General features: G+C 36.8%; 2 protein-coding genes across 3 annotated transcripts in view; both read right to left on the bottom strand.

Annotated features, from left to right (window-relative positions):
- LOC148939167 (lachesin-like) overlaps positions 1-22338 on the bottom strand; it is a 336515-nt gene that overhangs the window by 205732 nt on the left and 108445 nt on the right. The gene's annotated exons all lie outside the window — the stretch shown is intronic.
- Positions 1-22338, bottom strand: part of Bap111 (Brahma associated protein 111kD) — a 77020-nt gene that overhangs the window by 9716 nt on the left and 44966 nt on the right. For both annotated transcript variants that reach the window (XM_089107161.1, XM_089107162.1), the window contains exons 8-11: positions 21728-21829; positions 16285-16380; positions 7037-7189; positions 203-358 (exon numbers count right to left, since the gene is read on the bottom strand). In XM_089107161.1, coding sequence (XP_088963287.1) covers positions 203-358; positions 7037-7189; positions 16285-16380; positions 21728-21829 — 507 coding nt within the window. The remainder of the gene's footprint in view (positions 1-202; positions 359-7036; positions 7190-16284; positions 16381-21727; positions 21830-22338) is intronic.

The following is a 22338-nucleotide window of genomic DNA, read 5'->3' as shown; positions in this document are numbered from 1 at the left end:
CTGAAATTTTTTTTAGGAAAAGTTTTTTAGATGACACAAGGTTTTTTAGATGACAAAGTTTTTTAGATGACACAAAGTTTTTTAGATGACACAAAGCTTTTTAGATGACACAGAGTATTTTAGATGACACAAATTTTTTTTAGATGACACTAAGTTTTTAAGATGACTGAATTTTTTCAGATGACACATAAGATTTACTTACGATCTCTGGATGCTTTATTGCCGAAACTTCAACATGCTGACCAGCTGGTTCAGCAGACGGCGCAGCTGGCCCATGGCCATAAGCAACGTTTTCTTCAACTTGCGGCACGTGCCCGTTAGACACCTTTTCAGCAATAGCTCCAAACCCGTTCTTTATCTGAAGGTAATCAAGGTTATTAACAGCGCTTATGCAGATGACATTCAAAAACCATCAGAAAATGACAGGGCGAAAGAGTTTGAGAAAAAGGGGCGATGAAGACTGAATACAACTTTACGAGTTAGATATAACTGAAGAACATTAGGGGCTTATTCAAATAGCTGACGCAATTGGAAATGTAACCAACGTTATGGAGAGAAGTGCTTTTACTTCAAAATAAAATCCTTCGAAGTCTTTTTTGGGTTTCTTTTTTCATTCCAGCTTCTCATTTTTGTGTTTTAAATAAAAATTGTTTTAAGATTTTTGTTGTCTTTATCGTTTACGAGGACTGCCTTGATGCTTTCAAAAGGGCGATGTAATTATGATAAGGATGTACAAAAGATACGGGGTGGAGGGGGATCATAATTTTTTCCACTTTCGGGGCACTTATTATCAAACTATTCAATATTTTTTTTCTATTATTCACCCCCTCCCTGAAGAAAAAATTAGGCTTACGTGCCTTATTTGTGATATATATGACTTTTCTGAACTTCAAAGATGGTTAGTCACAGTTATTAATTTTTTTTTAAAGTTAAGAGACAGCAAGACCTAGCTTAGGCTGGGCGTCAATTCACGAGACTGAGTTACAGCAAAATATTAATTAACGAAAATATAACCATGAATTTTTCCCGTAACATTCACACTGTATCAAGCAACTTTCACGTATATCTACGTAATTTTTTGGGCTAAGTAATTAAGTTACGATACCTTGGGTATTAAGTAATTAAGTTACGGTATCTTACGGTACTTTCACACTTAAACAAGTCTTTTTACACTAGGCTAACGCAAAAATTCATAGAACCACCAGAACTCTCGTCTTAAATTATCACAATCATCATCAACGAACTAGTCACAAATTCAAAACGCTGAATGCAAATTGAGATTCAAGCTCTGATTCATCTTATAGTTATTGCAGCAGGGTGAATGAAAAGATGACGTGAAAAGATTTCTAAAAAAAAGTTCATTAAGTTATTTTCAACATCTATTAGCCTCTTATACAGGAATTTTATTTAATTACAATTATATTTTCCATAACGTAACATAAACATAAGTAACATAGGATTCAATGCAGAGCTTAAGAGTCTATTTGGCACAGTGCCAAGTAGTGCCAATGGCACTGCCTACATGGCAGACAAAATTGACACTTTAAGATAACATAGTGCCCCGTAAAACTCTATAGCAGCATGGATTAATAAGTTCTGTATATAAGGTATTTTTAAAGCAAAAATTCTCAAGCTTGGGACTAGTCCGGACAAGTGTAGTCAGGCTCAAGAACGAACTCGAAAATTATGTTAGTATGAAAGGTTCTACGGAGTAATGTGAAAGCACCATTAGGAAGTGACTCGGATCAGCTTTTTCTGTGGTGGAAGTCATTAACTAGTATCCAACGAGGGCAGTGAAGTTTTTGCATTTTTTGCTAGTAGTGGGTATTGGCGAGTGACTTGCCTTCGGTGTTAGGTTGTTGGTTTTAATTGTTCTAATTTTAGCATTTATTGAATTTTATTTATCTTCTAATTTTGGCTTTTATTTATACCAGGCCGCCTGAGGCCAACACAGCTACGCACGCTCCTCCTCCATCCCAATCTATTCAAAGCCTCCCTTTTTACATCCTCCAACGAAGTTCACATTTCCTTTAAATCTTTCTTTATGACGTCTTCCCACCCCAGACGACGACGACCTGCTTTCCGTTTAGACCTAGACGGTTGGCCGAAAAGAACAACCTTCGACAATCTGTCATCCTTCATCCGTGCAACGTGCCCTAGCCACCTCAACCTTTCTTTCATTATAGCACGAGAGAGCGGCATTAAACCACATTTTTCGTACAGCCTATTGTTTGAAATATGGTCAGTCAGCCGGGTGCCCAGAACAGTCCTTAAGCAATTTATCTGGAGAACATCTAGCAAACCTTTATCAGCTTTTTGGAATACCCACGCTTCAGAGCCATATTTAACCACTGTCATCACTCTAGCTTCCAATATTCTAGTTTTGGTTTGCAGACTTATCCGCCCGTCCTTCAAAACTTTTTTTTAACTGTGAAAAAACAGCTTGAGCCTCGGCTGTTCTACTTTTAACATCTTCACTGCTCCCACCATCTTTACTAATAATGCTACCAAGGTAAGGATAAAATAAGTCAAGGATAAATTGTATTACACCTGATTAATTCCTTGCCTCTAAAAAAGACAGAAGATAGGAAAGCGGGCAAAATAAGAATAGGTTTAGACCCCGGCAACACGCCGGCGGATCGACCGAACGCCGCCGACGAGGCCCGGTCGACCGCCGCCGAAGTATCGCAACGCCGCCAGCGCGCCGCAGGCGCACCACCACCGGCAGAGGTGGCGACGTTCGGTCGACTTTAAATCAATTTTGCGGCAATTCTTTATTGCGTCAACCGCAAAGTCGGAGCTTTTCCTTCTCGCGTGGTTTAGTATTTCGATTTTCCTGATTATAAATCAACCAGGGCTTGCACTATCCCCGAATTTTCGAGTATTTCCCCAAAAATCTATGCGTCACCCCGAAAAAAAATTTGGTTCCCCGAATCCCCGAAAATCACGCAATCACGGTGCCACCCCTAGCGATTTATCACCAGTGACTTTCCCTGCCAAATATTACTTCATACCATAATTCTTCACTACTCTCTTGTTCGTTAATTTTCGTCCCTTTTGTTACTTTTCATAAAAACCAGACAGATGCAATATGCAATTGCAAATATTGCAATATAGACAGTTCTTCATATGTTGACAAAAAAAAAGTATTGTCTTTATGAAATGAGTTTAAATCATTTCGAATGCAGTTTCCCAATCGCTATTTCTTACATCATTCGTAGTCAATAATTTTGTTTTCAAGTTGAATAGAATTATAGAACGCATTCACTACTATATAGCTTCAGTCTTCAGTTAGATTTTGAAATTGACAGCCGATAGATTGTTTCTACAGCTGAATTGTAAGTTTGCAATTTTTTTTCTTTTGCTGTTTTTAGATAAGATTTTCTCAATGTTTAATACTAAATTGTTAAACACCTGATAGGAAATACAATCTTCTTTCTGAAACATTTTTACCCCCCCCCCCCCAAAAAAAAAAACACCTTCTATTGAGACAAAATTTAGCTATAGACTAAGCTATGTAAAATGTTGAGAATTAAAGATTGAAAAGGAAGTTAACCCAAAAATTATGATTCATAAATAAATTGTAAATTATTGCCTATAGGGGGGGGGATAGGGGGCTATCATTTTTAAATGATTATGCCTCATTTTTTTTATTGAAAGCAGGGATGCCAAAAAGATAATTATTTTTTTCATTTAAAGTGGAGACAGAAGAAAATGATATCAAATTCCCTGGGAAACCATTGAAATATTTCGATAGACTCAGGGCCCCCATTGGGACTTGTTCATTGTCTTGGGTATTTTGCGATTTCTCATAGGCTACAGGCCTGATTTGGCTTTTGACTGTGATCCCTTTTAATTAGATTCTTTGGATCTTGTTGAATGCCACGGCGAATATATTACTCATTTTTCCAATAATTTGAGGTATATCTGAATAATTTCAACATTTTTGTTGTTGTCATTGTACCCCTTTACTCATACCATCAATTTTTTTTTCAAGGAACACTAAGATGTTTAACGTTATTTTGCGTGTTTGTTTGAACCATATAGTGACCTAGTTAATTATTAAGTAAATTATTTTACTAATGTAAAGCTGAGACGGTATCCTATTAAGGTGGTATCCAGAGGGAGAGGGGGGGGGGGTAGTGAGCTATCATATTTAAATGATAATATCTCGATTTTTTTTTTAAGCAGGGATGCCAATAAGTTAATTATTTTTTTATTTAAAGCAGAGACGGTATCCTATCAAGATGGTATCCAGAGGGGGGGGGGGGGGGGGGGCATAGGGAGTTATTATATTAAAGTGATAGTACCTTGATTTTTTTTTGTTGACAGCAGGGATGCCAAAAACTTGAAAAGTTGACAAAAATTAACAAGATTTTCGTGAGTTATACTTGATACAGCACTTGTATAGTTTTATCGTCCAAAGGGAAAGGGACATATGCATCCAAACCGTTTTTTTTTTATTGATGAAACGGGTTTACTTCGAAAACATTCATTCATAAGTACCAGGCGGATTCAAACTAAAACGAATTGGTGTGACGAAATCGATATCAACATCCCCACATAAGCTTGCGCTCGAGTGACAATGGCGCCTTTGGTCTAGTGCCCAAATTACATTAAAAGGCCAGGTCATAATAAAAGCTTTCAATTTGGGAGGTTCAAGGAGCAGTCTGTGACAGTCTTATGACCTCAGGGTACTAGATGTTGCAACGTTCTTAGGTATCTACAGTGGTTTAAAAAATTCGATCACCCCACAAATGATTACCAAAAATATGCACAAATATAACAAATGTAACATTTGGAAAATTATAACACTTTTTTCAAAGCTTTGAAGAAAAGCAAAAAAGGCTAAACACCCCTAACTACGCTTGAAAGCTATTTTAAAAAGAAACTCTGGAGATTTCCATGGATATGACCATAGCAGAAGCTTTGAGCCTGGGTGGGGATCAAAGAGGAATCTTTGAGTATTTTGACCACAGATGACTTATTGTTGCGACTTTCTTAAATTTGGTAATTTTTGTGAGCATTTGGAAATCAAAGCTTAAACTCAATAACTGATACTAAGTCTCCTTACATTTTGCTTGGATTAAAAGTAATGAACTTGGAAGAAAATCTCAACATCTTCCTTGAGCTACTTCAGTCTGCATATCATTTCATTTAATTACATTTAAAACGGATGAGCTTTTCATTTTTTACCTAAGAAAATAGCTGGCACTCATTTTTCTTCATACCGAGTAAACCATTAAGTGTTTTTTGTTTCATTGCAATTGAAGTGTTCTCAGGTGAAGTGTTCATCATGTATTTTCAATTTGATAAATTTACTCCTTTTAGATGCAGTTTATAATTTAGATGATATTAGGTATTTATGAGTTTATAATTTGGAATGAATCCCCAAAAGAAAAAATGAATAATATCCAAAAGAGCAGCCAAAAGCAACAAAAAAGCAGCAGTTCAGCCTTAGCCTACATGACATATATTCCATAAAGAAGCCAAAAAAAACTTTAAAATGTATTTTTCTTTATGTTTTTATTAAAAAACATTTTTTAATGAAAGAAGGCTTTTTAGGAATCCAAAAGAGCAAAAAAAAAAAAAAAAAAAAAAAAAAAAAAATCAAAATAGAAGTCGCCCATTTCAAATGTTTTAAAGGTGACAAAACAGATATTAGCAAAGGGCATATTATGAAAAAATTAAGCTTCTAAGTTCAAAGTTATATTCAAAGTTTTTACCCAGATAACTGACGAATTTTGAAGTTTTGTATGCAGTATTTGAAGTTTTGTATGACAGTATTTGAAGTTTTGTATGCAGTAATGCTCGATGAAAAAAAAAAAAAAAAAACTACTGATTATGATAATTATTTATGTTAAGAATACATAGCTAATAGATACTTCAACTACTCGTATTATGCAAGGGTTCTCAAACGCCACAGCCATTTCGTTTATACCAGATTTCTACCTCTCTTGATGAATAACGAAGAAGACCAATTTCCAGCCAGCGACTTGTGAATTTTTGAACTCATGAATAGGCTCGAATCTGTTGTAAATTTAAGCTGTGATTTGAGACAGACTGATGAAAACATTAATGCTTGCGGTCAAAATTGATCGCGCCGGCGGCGCGCCACCGGTCTTCCCTCATTGGTGCGGCGCCGGGGTCTAAATAGGTTCCCACAATGTTAAAATAGTCTTTGACCTGGTAAAAACAATGGAAAAAATAAGTAATGCATGATTATAAAAACAAAATCACATTCTTTTTTGCCTCTTCAATAAAGAAAAAAATGTTAATTCCTCAGAAAAACAGAACTAAAATAGTTAATTTTCCAGGTGAAGGCGGGTAAATTGCTTATTGAAGTTAATTTAATAGAATTAAAAAAAAAAACTAAATTAGATTATAAAACATTAGAAAAGACTCGATTTTTTTCGAAAACAGACTAAACTGTTACGGTCTCATAAAACGTTCAGATAGTAATAATAATATCGGATTTTTTTTTTTGAGATTTTAATGTTAAGGAAATTTATATATCTCTTATGAGTCCGAAGCTAAAGTTCTCGAAATACACTGATTAGCTTTTCAATGTGAGGGGGGTGGGGATAAATTTCCCATTGAGGCTAGTATTTTTTTACGAAGTCAAAGCTGTAAAAGAGAGAGAGAGAGAGAGAGGGGGGGGGGGGAGGGGGATGAAAATACCTTTGTCGGGGGTATTTTCTTTGAAAAACACCGCGTTTTGGATGTTCAGTAATAAATTGAAAAAAAAGCAAAAACAATGAAATTGCAGCCCTAAATTTTGAAAAAATTATTTTGCCCACTCCCCTATATTTCCTTGAATTGACACCACTGCCAAATCTACGCCCAAATGTACATCAACACATCAGGGCTGTAACTGAGAACCCAAAATATATACAGATATAGTTATTCTTTTTAAGATATTTTTTAATATATATACTTTCCCCAAGATAAATCCAGGACTGAGATCACAAGATTTTTAGGGAAGAAATATTCGGTGGCAGTCTGCTTTCCCTACAGTAGAAAACAAAACACTTACTTCGGTTTTAATTTCCCCTGCCTCTGTCGGAGGCGATGCTTGCTCTGACATCTCAACTGGACGCTGAGCTAATATGTTTGGTAGTACAGACTGATCCGTTTCCATGGCAGTTGGTATTGTTTGAGCTTGAACATGTAGAGGCTCAATTGAATGCTGAAATATTGAATATTTTTAATATTATTTATTTTTTTAATGTTATTAATTTTTAATTCAATATTGCTATAAGTTCGTTTTTAGTTAGAGTGGCAAACTACAAGGAAAAATAAGCTGTATCAGCAAACCCAGACTCATGAGATTCACCGCGCACCCTTATAACCACAACAAAAATCGAGAATATAACACATCTATGATAAAGGAGATAAATAAATTGACAAAGAACGATCTACCCCGCGTTGGTATTGCTATGAAGCAATCAGCTGTTTATTCTTAACACATCGGCACCTTGCTAGAATTTCTTCATCATTCAACGACTTACTAAAATATGCAGGTTCAACTTCAAGTCTTTTAGACTTGAAGTTTAATTCACGAGTGCGCTGAAAATCTTGGATGATTTAAAAAATGTCAAAAAATTAACATGGTTCCCACTAATAACTAATTTAAATAAAACGAATCAAACTTTAAATAAGCAAGCGAACAAATAATAATTACAGCCCAAATATTTTACACTTACACCCATAAGTTTTTATCAGCAAAGGTAAAGGAAGTAAAAAATAACTTAAATAAATTAATCACAGGCAGCGCAATAGCGCTGCCTAAGTAAAGAGTAATGACGACTCAATATCTTATTTTTTTCAGACCAGGGCAATTCGTTTAGAAGGAGTTGTCGTAGAAACTTTGAAAGGTGCTCATTTGATTGGAAATTGAAAGTTCTAGTGCCCTTTTTAATAGTCATATAAACTCCTGAGTGCTCATTGCATCGAAAATCAGAAGTTTTAGTGGCCTTTTTAAGAGTCAAAATAAGGGCAGGTAGCCCCACCCCACGTCCTCTTTACCCCAAATGCATCTGATAGAAATTTCGAGATAGCCATTTTGTTCAAAACTGTCTAAAGATTATATAACAAGGACTTTGGGGTTAAAACAACACCTCGGAACCTCGGGGCAAGGGTTGTAAGCTATGCTCGGGGACATCTAAGGTTTTTATTGAAGGGGTCGTCGTATGAACTTTAAGAGGCTCATTTAATTGGAAATTTAAAGTTTGAGTTCCCTTTTAAGAGTTAAAAGTAATGGAAGGCAACTAAGACCTCCCCCTCCAACACCCTCTTTTCCTCAAGCGCATCTGATCGAAATTGTAAGAAAGCCATTTCGTTCAAAATAGTCCAAAGCACATATAACCATGCCTCCAGGGTTAACGTAATCCACTGGAGCCCTAAGGCAAGGATTGTCAGTTATGCCCTGGGGGTATATAATGTTTTTATGGAATGGGTGGTTGTACAAACTTCAAATGGGGCTCATTTGATTGGAAATTGGAAGTTATAGTGATCTTTTTAAGCGTCATAAGTGATTTTAGGCCCTTAGGACAAGGGTGTAAGTTAGGCAATTCGTTCATTGTTTACATATAGTATATGTTATTAAGAAAGGTATGCAAGTTTGACCTTTACTTTCCAAAAAGAGAAAAAGCATTCAGGTGAGCCTTTCAGAAAATGTTAAGCGGAATCTCGAACAAAATCAAAACAAACGGGTTGTCAAAAGGGTGTAATTCAGGAATGATTTGAGCTTTCAGGAAATGAAGAGAGAGATGATCAATTGACCTAAAAGGCAATATTTGCACACTACTACTGTTACTACTACAACTACCTATGCCCCCACCCGTGACGCTGCTGATACGACCAAGAATGATTTCTACGGCGAGCTACAGCAGCTGTCTTCTTCTGTTGCCGGACGTGATTACTTGATTGTTGCTGGAGACTTCAACGCAAGAGTTGGTAGTCTGACCAAACCATAAGACATGTCCAGGGAAAATTTGGACAAGGTCACAGATGCGAGAATGGGCAAAGGTTGTTAAACTACGCCTTGATGAACCACCTTGTTGTCACCAATACCATATTTCAGCACAAACCTAGCCACCTTTTAACTTGACATTCAAATGACGGTGTCACTAAGGCTCAAATAGACTTCATTCTCGTACGCCAGCGCTGGAGAAGCTCCGTACAGGACTCTCGCTCTTACAACGGCACGGACACAGGCTCGCAGTCTGGGTCTGACCACAGGCTTGTTGCTACAAAAATTTTGCTACGTCTTGCAACTCGGAGAAAAAATAAGCCCAAGGCCAGATTCGACATTAGTAAGCTCTAAGACAAAGAAGTTCGGCAGGCCCTCAATTTGGAACTGACTAACCGATTTGACGCCCTCAGTTCTGATGAAAACCCAACCCCCGAGAAGAGATGGGAGACCTTTAAAACAGTGATGACAGAGTGCTTTTTAGATCATAGCCCTACAAAAATTAACACGACCACAGTGTATTACCGCTAAGATCCTGTAAATTGTCAGTGAGCTAAGACAAAAGATGAGCGGCCCTAAAGAAGAAACAAAAGAGCTGCGCAGACAGGTAAAACGCTCTGTTCGTCTGGACCGCCACCAAATGTGGGAAGATGCTACCGTGTCGTTAGAGAAAGCACGCTCACATGATACCCGCAAGCTTTACCAGATCCTGAAAGAGTCCGTTGGTAAGAAAGCTGCTGTCTCAGAAATAGTCAAAGACAGATCAGGAAAAATCATCAGTTGTCAGAAGGAGCGCTTAGCAAGATGGAAGGATCACTTTCAGATCCTCCTAAGCCCATCCCCATCCTCCGCTCCTGATGCTTTCCCACCTGCCGTTTCTAAAAATCCCTACGATGTCGAGCTGGATACACTGACCAGAGCCGAAATACTAAAAGCGATCAAGACCCTGAAGAACCATAAAGCCCCAGGTGAAGACGGCCTCCCCCCGGAAGTGTACAAACACTGCCCTAAAGTCACTGCTGAACAGCTCCATGGTATTCTTGAAGAAGTGTGGAGGTCCAATTCTTTCCCAACAGATTGGAAGACATCAGTCATTCACCCTTTCTATAAGAAAGGAGATAAAACCGAATGCAAAAATTACCGCGGAATAAGTCTTATAGACATTGCGGCCAAAATATTCGGGATCATACTCTTGAACCGCTTCAAAGGGGCAAGGGAGGAAAGAACCCGAGGAAATCAAGCCGGCTTTCGGCCAGGTAGAAGCTGTACTGATAATATCTTCGTTTTTTGCCTCATTATCCAGCAGTTTGAAAGGTACAATCTACCCCTGATCTTGATGTTCCTGGACTTCATTGCCGCCTTCGACTCTGTCACTCGCCAGAAACTTTGGGAGATCCTAGAGAATGACGGAATGCCGCTGAAGTTTGTTGAACTGATGAAGGCATACCATGACGCGTCAGTGAGCCGAGTTCGAGTCTATGGTGAAGAAACTGAAGAATTCCTGGTTGAGTTCGGAGTAAAACAAGGGTGTGTCCTCTCTCCGACTCTGTTCAATTATTACGTCGATTGGGTGCTTGAAAATGCGCTGTTGTCCTATCCAGGAGTTCAGATCGGACAGAATCTTTCACTGACTGATCTCGATTATGCGGATGATGTTGGCCTCCTGTCAGACCCCGTAGAAGCTCAAAACATACTTGACAACGTGGTGGCCTGGGCAGACCTGATCGGCTTGAAAGTCAGCACAGAGAAAACAAAATTCATAGCTATTAACCAAGACACAGGACCATTCACACTAACTGTCAATCAAGTTCAGCTGGAAAAAGTCAACTGTTTTACATACTTAGGCTCCCAAATATGTATTGACGGATCTTCCGACGCTGATATCCAACAGAGAATATGGAAAGCGCAGACAGTCTTTGCCTCCCTTCCCCTTATGGAATCGCCGCGAAGTCATTGTCCGAACGAAAGTTCGAATCTACATGGCACTAGTCCGCACCGTTCTACTTTACGGATGCGAAACATGGTCGGTAAAACTACAGCATGAGAATACACTGAAGGTGTTTGAGCATACCTGTCTGCGAAGAATTCTCAGAATACAGCCGAATTCTCAGAATACGTGACCGTATCTCCAGCGCGGATCTACGTCGAATGTGCAATATTCAGAGAGATGTTGCGCTCACTATTAAAGAACGCCGTTTGAAATGGTTGGGCCATGTATTACGGAAGCCGCCAGAATACTTGCCTCGCCAAATACTTCTAGTCGAGCCTTTTAGCTCCTGGAAGAGACGCCAAGGAGGACAGAGGAAGAACTGGTGGAATCTGGCCAAATCAGACCTTGAACCTATCGGGGGATTCAGAAAGTTCAGCCACAGATGGTCAACTCAGTGGCTCGCTTTTGCAGAGAAGCTGGCAGAAGATCGCTCAACATGGTCCAAGAAGGTCTCCAAGATCATCGATGCTGGGCGAGGTGGAAACACCTGATTCCCGCCACAAGTACAAGTAAGTACATTGTCAAAATAGCACACCTCAAGAATGGATTTAGGTACTAAGTTGAAACTTTTCAAGAATACTTAAAGGGCAAGATGAATTGACCAAACGGCAATATGTAAACACTACTTCCGATATTACAACCACTACAACTGCTACATTTAACTACTATTACTTCAGCTAACAACTACTATTACTATTATTACTAGATATACTATATATATTACTATATATATATATATATATATATATATATATATATTACTATATTACTATATTACTATATATACTACTATTATATTACTACAACTATTACTTCTATAACAACTACTTGTAAGACTAAGAGTATTAAGATGAAAATTTCAGGAAGTAAATAAAGATACAAATTATGAAAAGGACACATCAGTAATGTCATAGCAACGGCTAATTGTATAAAGTTGAAACTTACAGGACTTTATGACAGGGATGTTCAACTGAACAAAAGGCATTATGTTGATGCTACTGCTGCTACTGGTATTAGTGCTATTGCTGTTAATACTACTACTATTAATGCTGATACTACTGTGTCTACTATTACAGCTATGTCTAAGGCTATCAATGTGAAATTTTCAAGGAATTCTGAGGGGGGAAGGCGAACTGAATCAAAACACGCAGTCTGTATGCAGGTTCGACTGTGATAAATAAAAGAGCGACATATGCTGTTTTGTAACTTTTCAGGGAAGCCAAAAAATGGGAAAAAGTTTGTCGGTTGTGGTCGCTCTGAAGGATGAGGCTAATATGGATAAAGAGGACATATTCTAAACCAACTTTTTATGCTCTTTTCAGAGTTAAAAATTAAATTCAAGTATTTCGATCAAGTCAAATGCCAGGTCAAAATAGACATACCCCACTTAGAGGCTTATGCCTCCTTTTATCTTCGTAATGGTAGAAGATACGACAATTCTGACTGCACCATTTGATTCCTCGTGCTTAGTTTACCTATGGCACATACATAGCTAATTTTCAGCCAAGATGGCATATGTCGCGCTATTAATTATCACAGTCGGGTTGTGATACAGATATTTTATTTATGAAATATACATAATGCTACAAAATACACCTGCGCAGATGCTTGGTGGCATAATAAATAAAGGGCGTATCAGCAATAACTTAGGAATAGTTTGGTGTATGAAGTTGAAACAAACAGGGCTCATTGCGGGGGATGTTGAACTAATTAAAAGATAATATTTGCATCCTATTGCTACTGCCTCTACTCATACTACAAAAAAACCCTGGATCGTCAGTTTAATATAGATATAAAGCACAAATTATTTTCTGGTCTTGAGAAGGCACGGGGGTTGTCAACCCTCCTCATGTTAATTTTTGCTCGTTTGGAGTTTGGCTCGGTTATTATTGTAATTTCTGTTCGTTTTAGGTATCATTTATTTTTTGATTGTGATTGGTCGTAGATTTACGCTTAGAAGATTATTTGACTTAATTTCTGCTCATTTTTTGTTTAATGAAACTATTTAGTTTATTTTGAAAAAACTTGTTTTATGGGAAAAGTTTTCAAAATTAATGCGTACAACAACGGCTCTACGCAGGGGCGAATTTCCAGCATTTTTATTGGGGTTGGGGGCAAGAGGGATCCATATCCAGATAGTCAAGGGGCACAGGATATATAATAATTTTTTCTCCACATTATTGGGGGGGGGGCAACTGCCCCCCCCCCCCTTCCAACCCCAAACGACGCCCCTGGGTCTACGGCCAGTAGAAGGAAAAAAAGACGACAAAACGACGGGTTCTACGCCTGTATTTAGCGCCGAAGCGTCTTCGGCGCTAAATATAGAAATAATCTCAGACATAACTAATTAAAAGAGAACAGGTAAAATCTAAAATTTATCTTTAAAACTACAAAAAATCTAGAAACATAAAATACATATATAAAAAAAATCCATTTACCTTAATCAAAGTTTATTTTTCTAAGATCGTAAATGAAGTTACCATCCTTCGGTCTAACAAATGTTAAAATAATTTTGAAAAATATAACAGTAAATTATGAGTCCAAAATTATTCAATGAATTTCAAGCAGGCTTATTCTTCTGGACTTTTTCACTTTCAATACTTACCCCACTGTTTCAAGTGATGTGACTTGGCGGTTGAGAGGAGGGCGGTTAAACAATTTCAAAAAATAAAATGTCACGCCTCTCCCCCCCCCCTCCCCCAGTCTCTCATACCTCATCCCTTTCCGATTTCATGAAATAGTAACACTGGTTTTAAGACTGCAAAGATCTCATGTAATACACATTCGAGCGAATTTTCTACCACTTGGAAATGGAAAAAGGGTTTGTGAAAGAAAAAAGACAATTTTTTACGTTCAAGAAAGGGTGGTCCCTAGAATGCTATAGTATACCTACTAGGAAAACGTTAAAAATCAGCTCAAAGGAAATACCATTTGAGCAAATTTGAGAGCTTTGGGAGTTCTCGGTGGTGCTAATCACCAGATTCCCAAATCAGCTCAAACGTTAAAAATCAGCTCAAAGGAAATACCATTTGAGCAAATTTGAGAGCTTTGGGAGTTCTCGGTGGTGCTAATCGTTTTCATTGAAAAGCAGGCACTGGGGCCTATTGTTTTTTCTCAAGGTTCATTGAATAAACAGTGCTTTCCTTAAAAATTATTTAAATATTTTTTTTTGACGACATCTATTAAAGTGTTGACGACAGATAACTGAAAACCGAGATCTAGTTTACCGGAGATCTTAAAAAGGAACTATTTAGCTTCGCCCATTTCGTTCCAAACATACAGATAATCAGTTTTCATTAAACTTACATCATCAGTAAATTTAAATTTAGTTTTTTTTCGAATAAAAAGCGTTGAATTTTCTTTTTACAGTTCAGGAAAGGACACTCCCAAAATCGTTCTATCATATATGCTCAAAAACACTAAATATCAATTCAAAGAAAATAAATTTGAAACTTGCCAACTAAAGGGAAGTAAATTTCACTGTCTTGTGGTCAAGCTTCCCAATCAAACCCTAGATTTTCGACAGCTTTTGATGAATAACTAATCCCCTGGAAGAATTCGCTAATAGACCCTTTGTCTTTGAGACAATCAGCTGATACTGAGGCTCAAAAATAATTTTTACATTTTTATATAGCCTTAACACTCGTGTATTTACGAACGTCATGTTTAACGGAGAAAATTAACGATACGTTTTCCGCGTCATGTTCATTTGCTTGCCAACGGTAATTCGAAGAAGACAATTTTCTTTTTCTAGTTACAATTTTTGAAAAATCGGGAATAGTTGAAATCGGGAACTATTCCCGAAAAATCGGAAATAGTTGAAATCGAGAACTATTCCCGAAAAATCGAGAATAGTTGAAATCGGGAACTATTCCCGAAAAATCGGGAATAGTTGAAATCGGGAACTATTCCCGAAAAATCGAGAATAGTTGAAATCGGGAACTATTCCCGAAAAATCGGGAATAGTTGAAATCGAGAACTATTCCCGAAAAATCGAGAATAGTTGAAATCGGGAACTATTCCCGAAAAATCGGGAATAGTTGAAATCGAGAACTATTCCCGAAAAATAGAGAATAGTTGAAATCGGGAACTATTCCCGAAAAATCGGGAATAGTTGAAATCGAGAACTATTCCCGAAAAATCAAGAATAGTTGAAATCGGGAACTATTCCCGAAAAATCGGGAATAGTTGAAATCGGGAACTATTCCCGAAAAATCGGGAATAGTTGAAATCGAGAACTATTCCCGAAAAATCACGAATATTTGAAATCGGGAACTATTCCCGAAAAATCGGGAATAGTTGAAATCGGGAACTATTCCCGAAAAATCGGGAATAGTTGAAATCGAGAACTATTCCCGAAAAATCAAGAATAGTTGAAATCGGGAACTATTCCCGAAAAATCGGGAATAGTTGAAATCGAGAACTATTCCCGAAAAATCGAGAATAGTTGAAATCGGGAACTATTCCCGAAAAATCGGGAATAGTTGAAATCGGGAACTATTCCCGAAAAATCGGAAATAGTTGAAATCGAGAACTATTCCCGAAAAATCGAGAATAGTTGAAATCGGGAACTATTCCCGAAAAATCGGAAATAGTTGAAATCGAGAACTATTCCCGAAAAATCGGGAATAGTTGAAATCGGGAACTATTCCCGAAAAATCGGGACTAGTTGAAATCGAGAACTCTTCCCGAAAAATCGGGACTAGTTGAACTCGGGAACTATTCAAGAAAAATCGAGAATAGTTGAAATCGGGAACTATTCCCAAAAATCGGGAATAGTTGAAATCGAGAACTATTCCCGAAAAATCGGGAATAGTTGAAATCGGGAAGTATTCCCGAAAAATCGGGAATAGTTGAAATCGGGAACTATTCCCGAAAAATCGGGAATAGTTGAAATCGAGAACTATTCCCGAAAAATCAAGAATAGTTGAAATCGGGAACTATTCCCGAAAAATCGGGAATAGTTGAAATCGGGAACTATTCCCGAAAAATCAAGAATAGTTGAAATCGGGAACTATTCCCGAAAAATCGGGAATAGTTGAAATCGGGAACTATTCCCGAAAAATCGGGAATAGTTGAAATCGGGAACTATTCAAGAAAAATCGAGAATAGTTGAAATCGGGAACTATTCCCAAAAATCGGGAATAGTTGAAATCGAGAACTATTCCCGAAAAATCGGGAATAGTTGAAATCGGGAACTATTCCCGAAAAATCGAGAATAGTTGAAATCGGGAACTATTCCCGAAAAATCGGGAATAGTTGAAGCATTGGTCGGCAGTGTTGCTGTTAATATAAACAGCAAAATATGTGATTTTCATACCTTAACAGCTTGTCCAGTAAGTCCTTGTTGAGCTGTTGTAGCTTCAGTTCTTTGTATGTATTCTCGAATCATTTCTTCAGTTGGTTTTTTACAAAGCTAAAACAAAGAGTTTCGATAAATTTTCTAAATAAAATTTTCGAAATTTATTTGGAGTCCAAAGTGAATTATTGAGAGCTAATCTTGGTTGTGTAATAGACCATAGAGAAACATGTGAGTATGTATAAGGGCAGATGATGCATGGTTTTAACTTTAGGTAAGGCTTTTTTTCCGGATGGAAATTTATCGGCAAATCATACCGGTACGATATCGATATATCGGTCACGGTATCAGGCCCCGAAAATCCGTATCGATGAGGCCCTAGTTGAAATAAATCAGAAGATAGTATTTGCATTCTGGTTGCCAAAAGGGTGTATGGAAATATCTAAAAAACGGTTAGAATATTAAAAACATACTAAAACAGCCTCAAAAACATGCGGGTGTTACTTGAGCTTAAATGCTTTCATTTAAATATTGAGCATAAACATATTTATGCTTTTATTTGAATGCCATCACCCATCATTGAGTTTCTTGCAGCGGACATTCTTGTCATTTTCAACTTCCCTCATTAGAAAGTTCAGCGGAAATATACCCCCTCCCCCCCTGTAGAAAACAAGGCTCCAAATTTGAGAATTTTATTTGAGTTTTGTTTTTTTAATTTCCGTAAGGGGAAAGAATTTTGGTACTTGTGTATTTTGCCCAACTCACTCAAGTTTACGCTGTGTAACCTCGACAACAAACCGATTTTTTCGTTACTTTAGAAACAAATTTGGGCTAGACTGGCCGGAATTTAAAGCTTTGGCGCTTTTAGGCCCAAGCGTTTTTTTAGACTCGGAACTTTCAGCGCCATTCCAAACAGATCTTTTGCCAGGGAGTGTCTTTACAAGAAACCGTTTCTCTTTCTTTTAAGATCATCATACAGTTCCGGAATTTAAAATACTCTTTTTGCAAGCCATTTCAATTTTTTGCAAAGTTAAAACAGATAATTATGATGAAATTAGAGACATAAAAAGAACTTCTCGGTTGCGTACAAATATTTATGTGATACCACACAAGTGAAGAGCTTAAAAGCTTAAATTACTTTTAATTAAAGATTTCAAAAATTAATCATGAAAAATATCTATACTGACATTTATATACCTTCACCCAGCCCCCTCGTTGAATTTCTTATAGTAGACATACTCTTGTCATTTTCATCGCCCCCTCCCAAGAATTTTCGTCCCTATCCTTCCCCAATGTTTCACCCGTGTGCCTTAAAAGCAGCTGATCAGTCTTAAAAAAAAAATGCTACAACATCGCGATTGAATTCATGTTTTTAACAATCATTAACTAAAATTAAATATTTACAGTCTATTTTAGAATTTTCTCATCTTTAATTTTTAGTTGTTTTAGTACATCATCTTATTATTCTATAGCTTTATCTTTTCTAATTCATATTTTTTTTTGTTGAATCTTAAGGGTTTGCTGGGCACAGATATTGATTCAAACCGGTTGGTTTTGCAAAATTAAACGGAGAGATATGATACATTTACACACACTAAAAGAGTTTTTCGGTTACTTACAATTCTTCTCTGTAACTACAAATGCGACGTACTTAATTAATTAGAGATAAATTGCAGGCAATTTACTAGCAGCGCTTCTAAGCTTAATATTTTGAATTCAGCAATAATATGCTTTTTGAGGATTTTAATTATTTTAAGAGGATTATCACTTAAAAATAAGAAGGTATTAAGGTAACTCGTACCGTGTCACGTGCCTTCAATTAAAACGTGGCAGGTGCACCATGTACAGTACCGCCTCATGCTATATCCATGAAACAGTGCGATTACCGTCCAGGCCGTACCCAGATTTTTTTTCGGAGGGGTTTTACTCAAAGATTTTTTTTCGGGGGGGGGGGGAGGGGGGTGTTACATAAAAAAAACTTAAGAAAAGCATACAAAATTTGTTTATATCCATTTTTGTTACGTTTTTACGAGTAAAAAAAAGGTTACGAGGGGGGGGGGTTTGAACCCCCTAACCCCCCCACTCGGTACAGCCTTGATTACCGTTGTACTTGGCTTATCAGCATTGCTAAAAGAAATCTTTGCTACAACTCTCCTCAATCGCTTCCAGTATTCCAGTATGCTTCCAGTATATTCCAATATACTTCCAGTATATTAATAAGTTCATCTGATTTCACAGAAGAAATAGGATGCACTGGTTCCTTACTAATATCATTCATTCTGCTATTATTGACACAGATAAATACTTAAACACAGGGACACACATCAGGAAATAAAAATAGCTGAATTTATTGCTGCTTAGGGACCTCCCCCCCCCCCAAAAAAAAAAACAGAGGTTATATCAAATTTGGACTTCTAAATGGAAAAACTAGGGCATCTACTATTACTTTTCCCCAAGTTTAGTTGCATTCCGACACTTTTTTTGTTAAATATCATGTTAATAAGAACTTAGGCCATGCATCATATAGGCTGTATTATATTATGTATTATACAGCCTATATCATATAGGCCATACGTATATACATCCACATTTGGTAATTAAACACTCTTACAGGCAATGCTTTCCTTGGTATTCAATCAAAAATATAGGAAGCAGATGATGATGAGTAGGAAGACGATTAACATAACATAACACCATAACTACATAACTACACATACATAACTATAATATAAACGTAATAACTTAAACGTAACTGAAAATTAGATCCAATGTAAAATTAAATCTTCATACAAATCCCAAGTTCTTCTCATTGTATAATTCAAACAAACAAGTATTATTATTATTAACATACCCCTCAGAGCTCAAACTGCTTTCTTCCGATTTTTTCAAAGAGTGTCAAAAAGAGGAATGTTCTAAAATATGGGGTTGGCAATTAGATCTAGGTGCCGCTTTTCATTAAACCATTATAATATTCGAATTAACTGGGGCAAATGGGGAAAAAACGATTTTTATAAAATCTTAGCTTTTATTAACTAAATATTTTAAGAAGACTGATAAATCTCTATAGTAGCACAAAGTAGTCCTCCTTTAGAATTTGACTCCAGAATTGACTCCACAAGTAGAGCGCACTTAACTTCATCGTGAAATCACATGCTTGCATAGCATTTTTATCATTTGTTCCGTTGAAGTGCAATTCTCTTTAGCTATATAGATGCTGAGTACGCAACACAAGTTTTCAACTGGACTTAGATCTGGTGAAACGCCAGGCCAATCAAGCACCATGATTTTATTTTCACACTTAAAATTCTGCACAAGTCTCAAGTTATGAAAAAGGGCCAAGTGAGGTACTGAGAGCGAAGTACCGAAGTGCTCAAAACTGCCCTAAAGCAGCTTTTATACACTAAAAGCAGCCAAACGAGTAAACAATAGTCTCTAGGCAGATATAACCGGTTCAAGGTTGCTCAGTACACCACGGGTACTGACAAAAACTCAGACAAGAAAAACATCGTTGTCCCTATTAGTTCAAACACTATACTGACCTTGAGACACAGTATATAAATTATATGCAGTATGATCTTTCCCTGTCTCACCCATTATAAAAAAAAACCGGACCAATGTGCGAGTGCTCCAGAGAATGCAGAAACATAAGCGACATTAGATCTTTTCATGGGTAGACAAGTCAGATTTCTCTTGAACGCGAAACTTGGCTTCAACGTTGGAACACTAAATTTTGAAGGGACTAATTTTAAATTAATTTATTCCAATACATATACGAAAATCGGTAATTAGTAGTGCAATGTTATTATTAGATGTTTTTAGGAATTAAAAGTAGGTTTTGGAGTCTCAAGTTGGTTTCAAAGGCACTTTGAGAAAGTTTCTGCCAAAATACGTGTTCCAAGGTAATTGGACCGCTGATGGCAGATCAAATGAGAGGAGATGTTTGTACGCGCTAATGCAAGAAAAAGTGGGAGGAGCTGTTTGTACGCACCGAGAATGAAGAGCCAGAAATTATCCGCAGTAAACTTACTGCTATTATCTTCATACTGTGCCTTGAGATAAGTCTGACCTTGTAGATAAAGAGACTTGGAGACAAAATTAGTTTTTACCGTATTCATTATATTGTAGCTTCGTGCTGGTACTTATTGCAGTGAGACGACATTGCTTCCCATAAGGAAACAAAAATCTATTAACAAGGACTTTTCGGATTTCAAAAAAGTCCTTGTTAATAGACCTTTGGACTTTTTGGATTAGTACTGAATTTTCAGGGTTACAAAAAGACGATTCAACATTCTTTAAATAAATCGGTAAGTATGTTTAAATAGATAATTATATTTCGAAGGAATAAAACTTCATTCTATTTTGGGGGAAGGGGGTGGGCGGAGGGGGAAAAAGGGCAAACTTTTACGCATGTATTCTTGAGGAGGGAACTATGATTTCAGCTTGTTATAATTCATTCTCTGGGGCGAGATTCCCCTCTATCCATATTGGGAAGGGCAAAAAATCACGCAAGGGAATTGTCCTTTTCCCTTTCCATCACGCAAGGGAATGCTCCTATTTTTGATATTCATCTTTTAGCTCCTTTGACTTAATAATAGAGGATTTCGCTACCCTATGTACCGACTTGCATGAATATAGGCTAAACAATGGGGAATGGAGAGGTTGCATCGTGCAGAAACTTATTTCTGGAGTTATTTACTTCCACGAAAAATGAAAAGTATAAACGAGACATATTAGTTTTTACCAGAAAAAACTAGTCCAAATTATTGGTATAAATTTCCGAAATTCTATTTGCTGTGCCACCAATTTTAGCTTAAAGACTGATTATTCTGAAAAAGATTGTACCAAGGGCAATGCAGCAAATAATTTAAGCTTTAGTTTAAAACATAACTTGAAAAAAGTGTGTCTTTCCCTCAGTAAATGGCAGCATTTCCTTCAGCAAAATATCAAAATTTTGAATAAAATAAATCAAAATTTAAGTGAATAAGTCAGAAAGGTTTAATGACATTTTGTGGATGAAAAATCTAAGTGAGAATAACATAATAACTTATTATGATTTTTATAAAGATAAAAATCAAAGTGTGAATAAAAACATTTAGTCCTGCAACAACTTTTTAGTCGTCAGTAAGGTATCAAAAGCTCGTATCTCCATAATTATATATTTTCAGAAGAGCAAACAAAAAATCTCGTCACTTTTTATTTTCCCTCTGATAACTGCGAAACAAAAACAGATTGATATTCATTGATTTTACATATCAATCCGTTTTTGTTTTATGGTTATCAGAGAGGAAATAGAAAGGTTGTGAGATTTTCAATTTGTTCTTTCGAAAATTTACAATTATGGAGATACGAACTTTTGATACCCGACTGACGTAGTGGGTCTTAATTTTTTAGAATTGTACCTGGCGAACACTCATTAAATAGAAAGATACAGAAAATAAGAAGAAGAAAAAGGAATTCTCTTTACCTTCTTCAGTTCTTGCTGGAAATTCTCACTAGCTTCGATGAATTTTCGCTTTTTCTGTTCAAAACGCTCCTCAATTTGTTGGAGTTCATTTTCGAGCTTTTTCTGTAAAGAAAACATTTATACACTACAGTGGCCAACCTATATATAAAATAAACCCATATAAATAGAAATAGCTTAAAAAATGGTCTGTGGCGTATATTTATATGATATATCCTTTTGCTTTTCATCGAAAACGCAGCTATTTGTTAAATTTATATTTTATTAAATTTATATTATATTTTGTTATAAGGGGTTCAAACCCCTTAATCCCCTCCCCTGGATATGGCCTTCACGGCTATATTAGCCTAGTGTCACTGATTGTCGGAAATTCCCCTCGAAAGAAGTTCCGGAAATCTCAAAATTTCTTCGAAAAGAGCTCCAGTCACATCAGAATCTAAATTCTGGAAATCAAAATTTTATGAAATTTCATCAAAACTTTTTGAGTTAGTCACTAAAATTGTGCCTTGTTCCGACAAATTCCGACAAATTGCAAGTTAATTTTTGATAATAACAGCTTACCGATCCGAGGAAGGGATCGGTAAGCTGTTATCGATAAGATTTTATCCCGGGAG

This window comes from Artemia sp. Qi Xiang Cuo, chromosome 21 (assembly GCF_049724085.1).
Source record: "Artemia sp. Qi Xiang Cuo chromosome 21, ASM4972408v1, whole genome shotgun sequence".
NCBI classification, from domain to species: domain Eukaryota; kingdom Metazoa; phylum Arthropoda; class Branchiopoda; order Anostraca; family Artemiidae; genus Artemia; species Artemia sp. Qi Xiang Cuo.
Note: the sequence above shows the minus strand (reverse complement) of the source record. Positions and strands in the feature narration are given on the sequence as shown.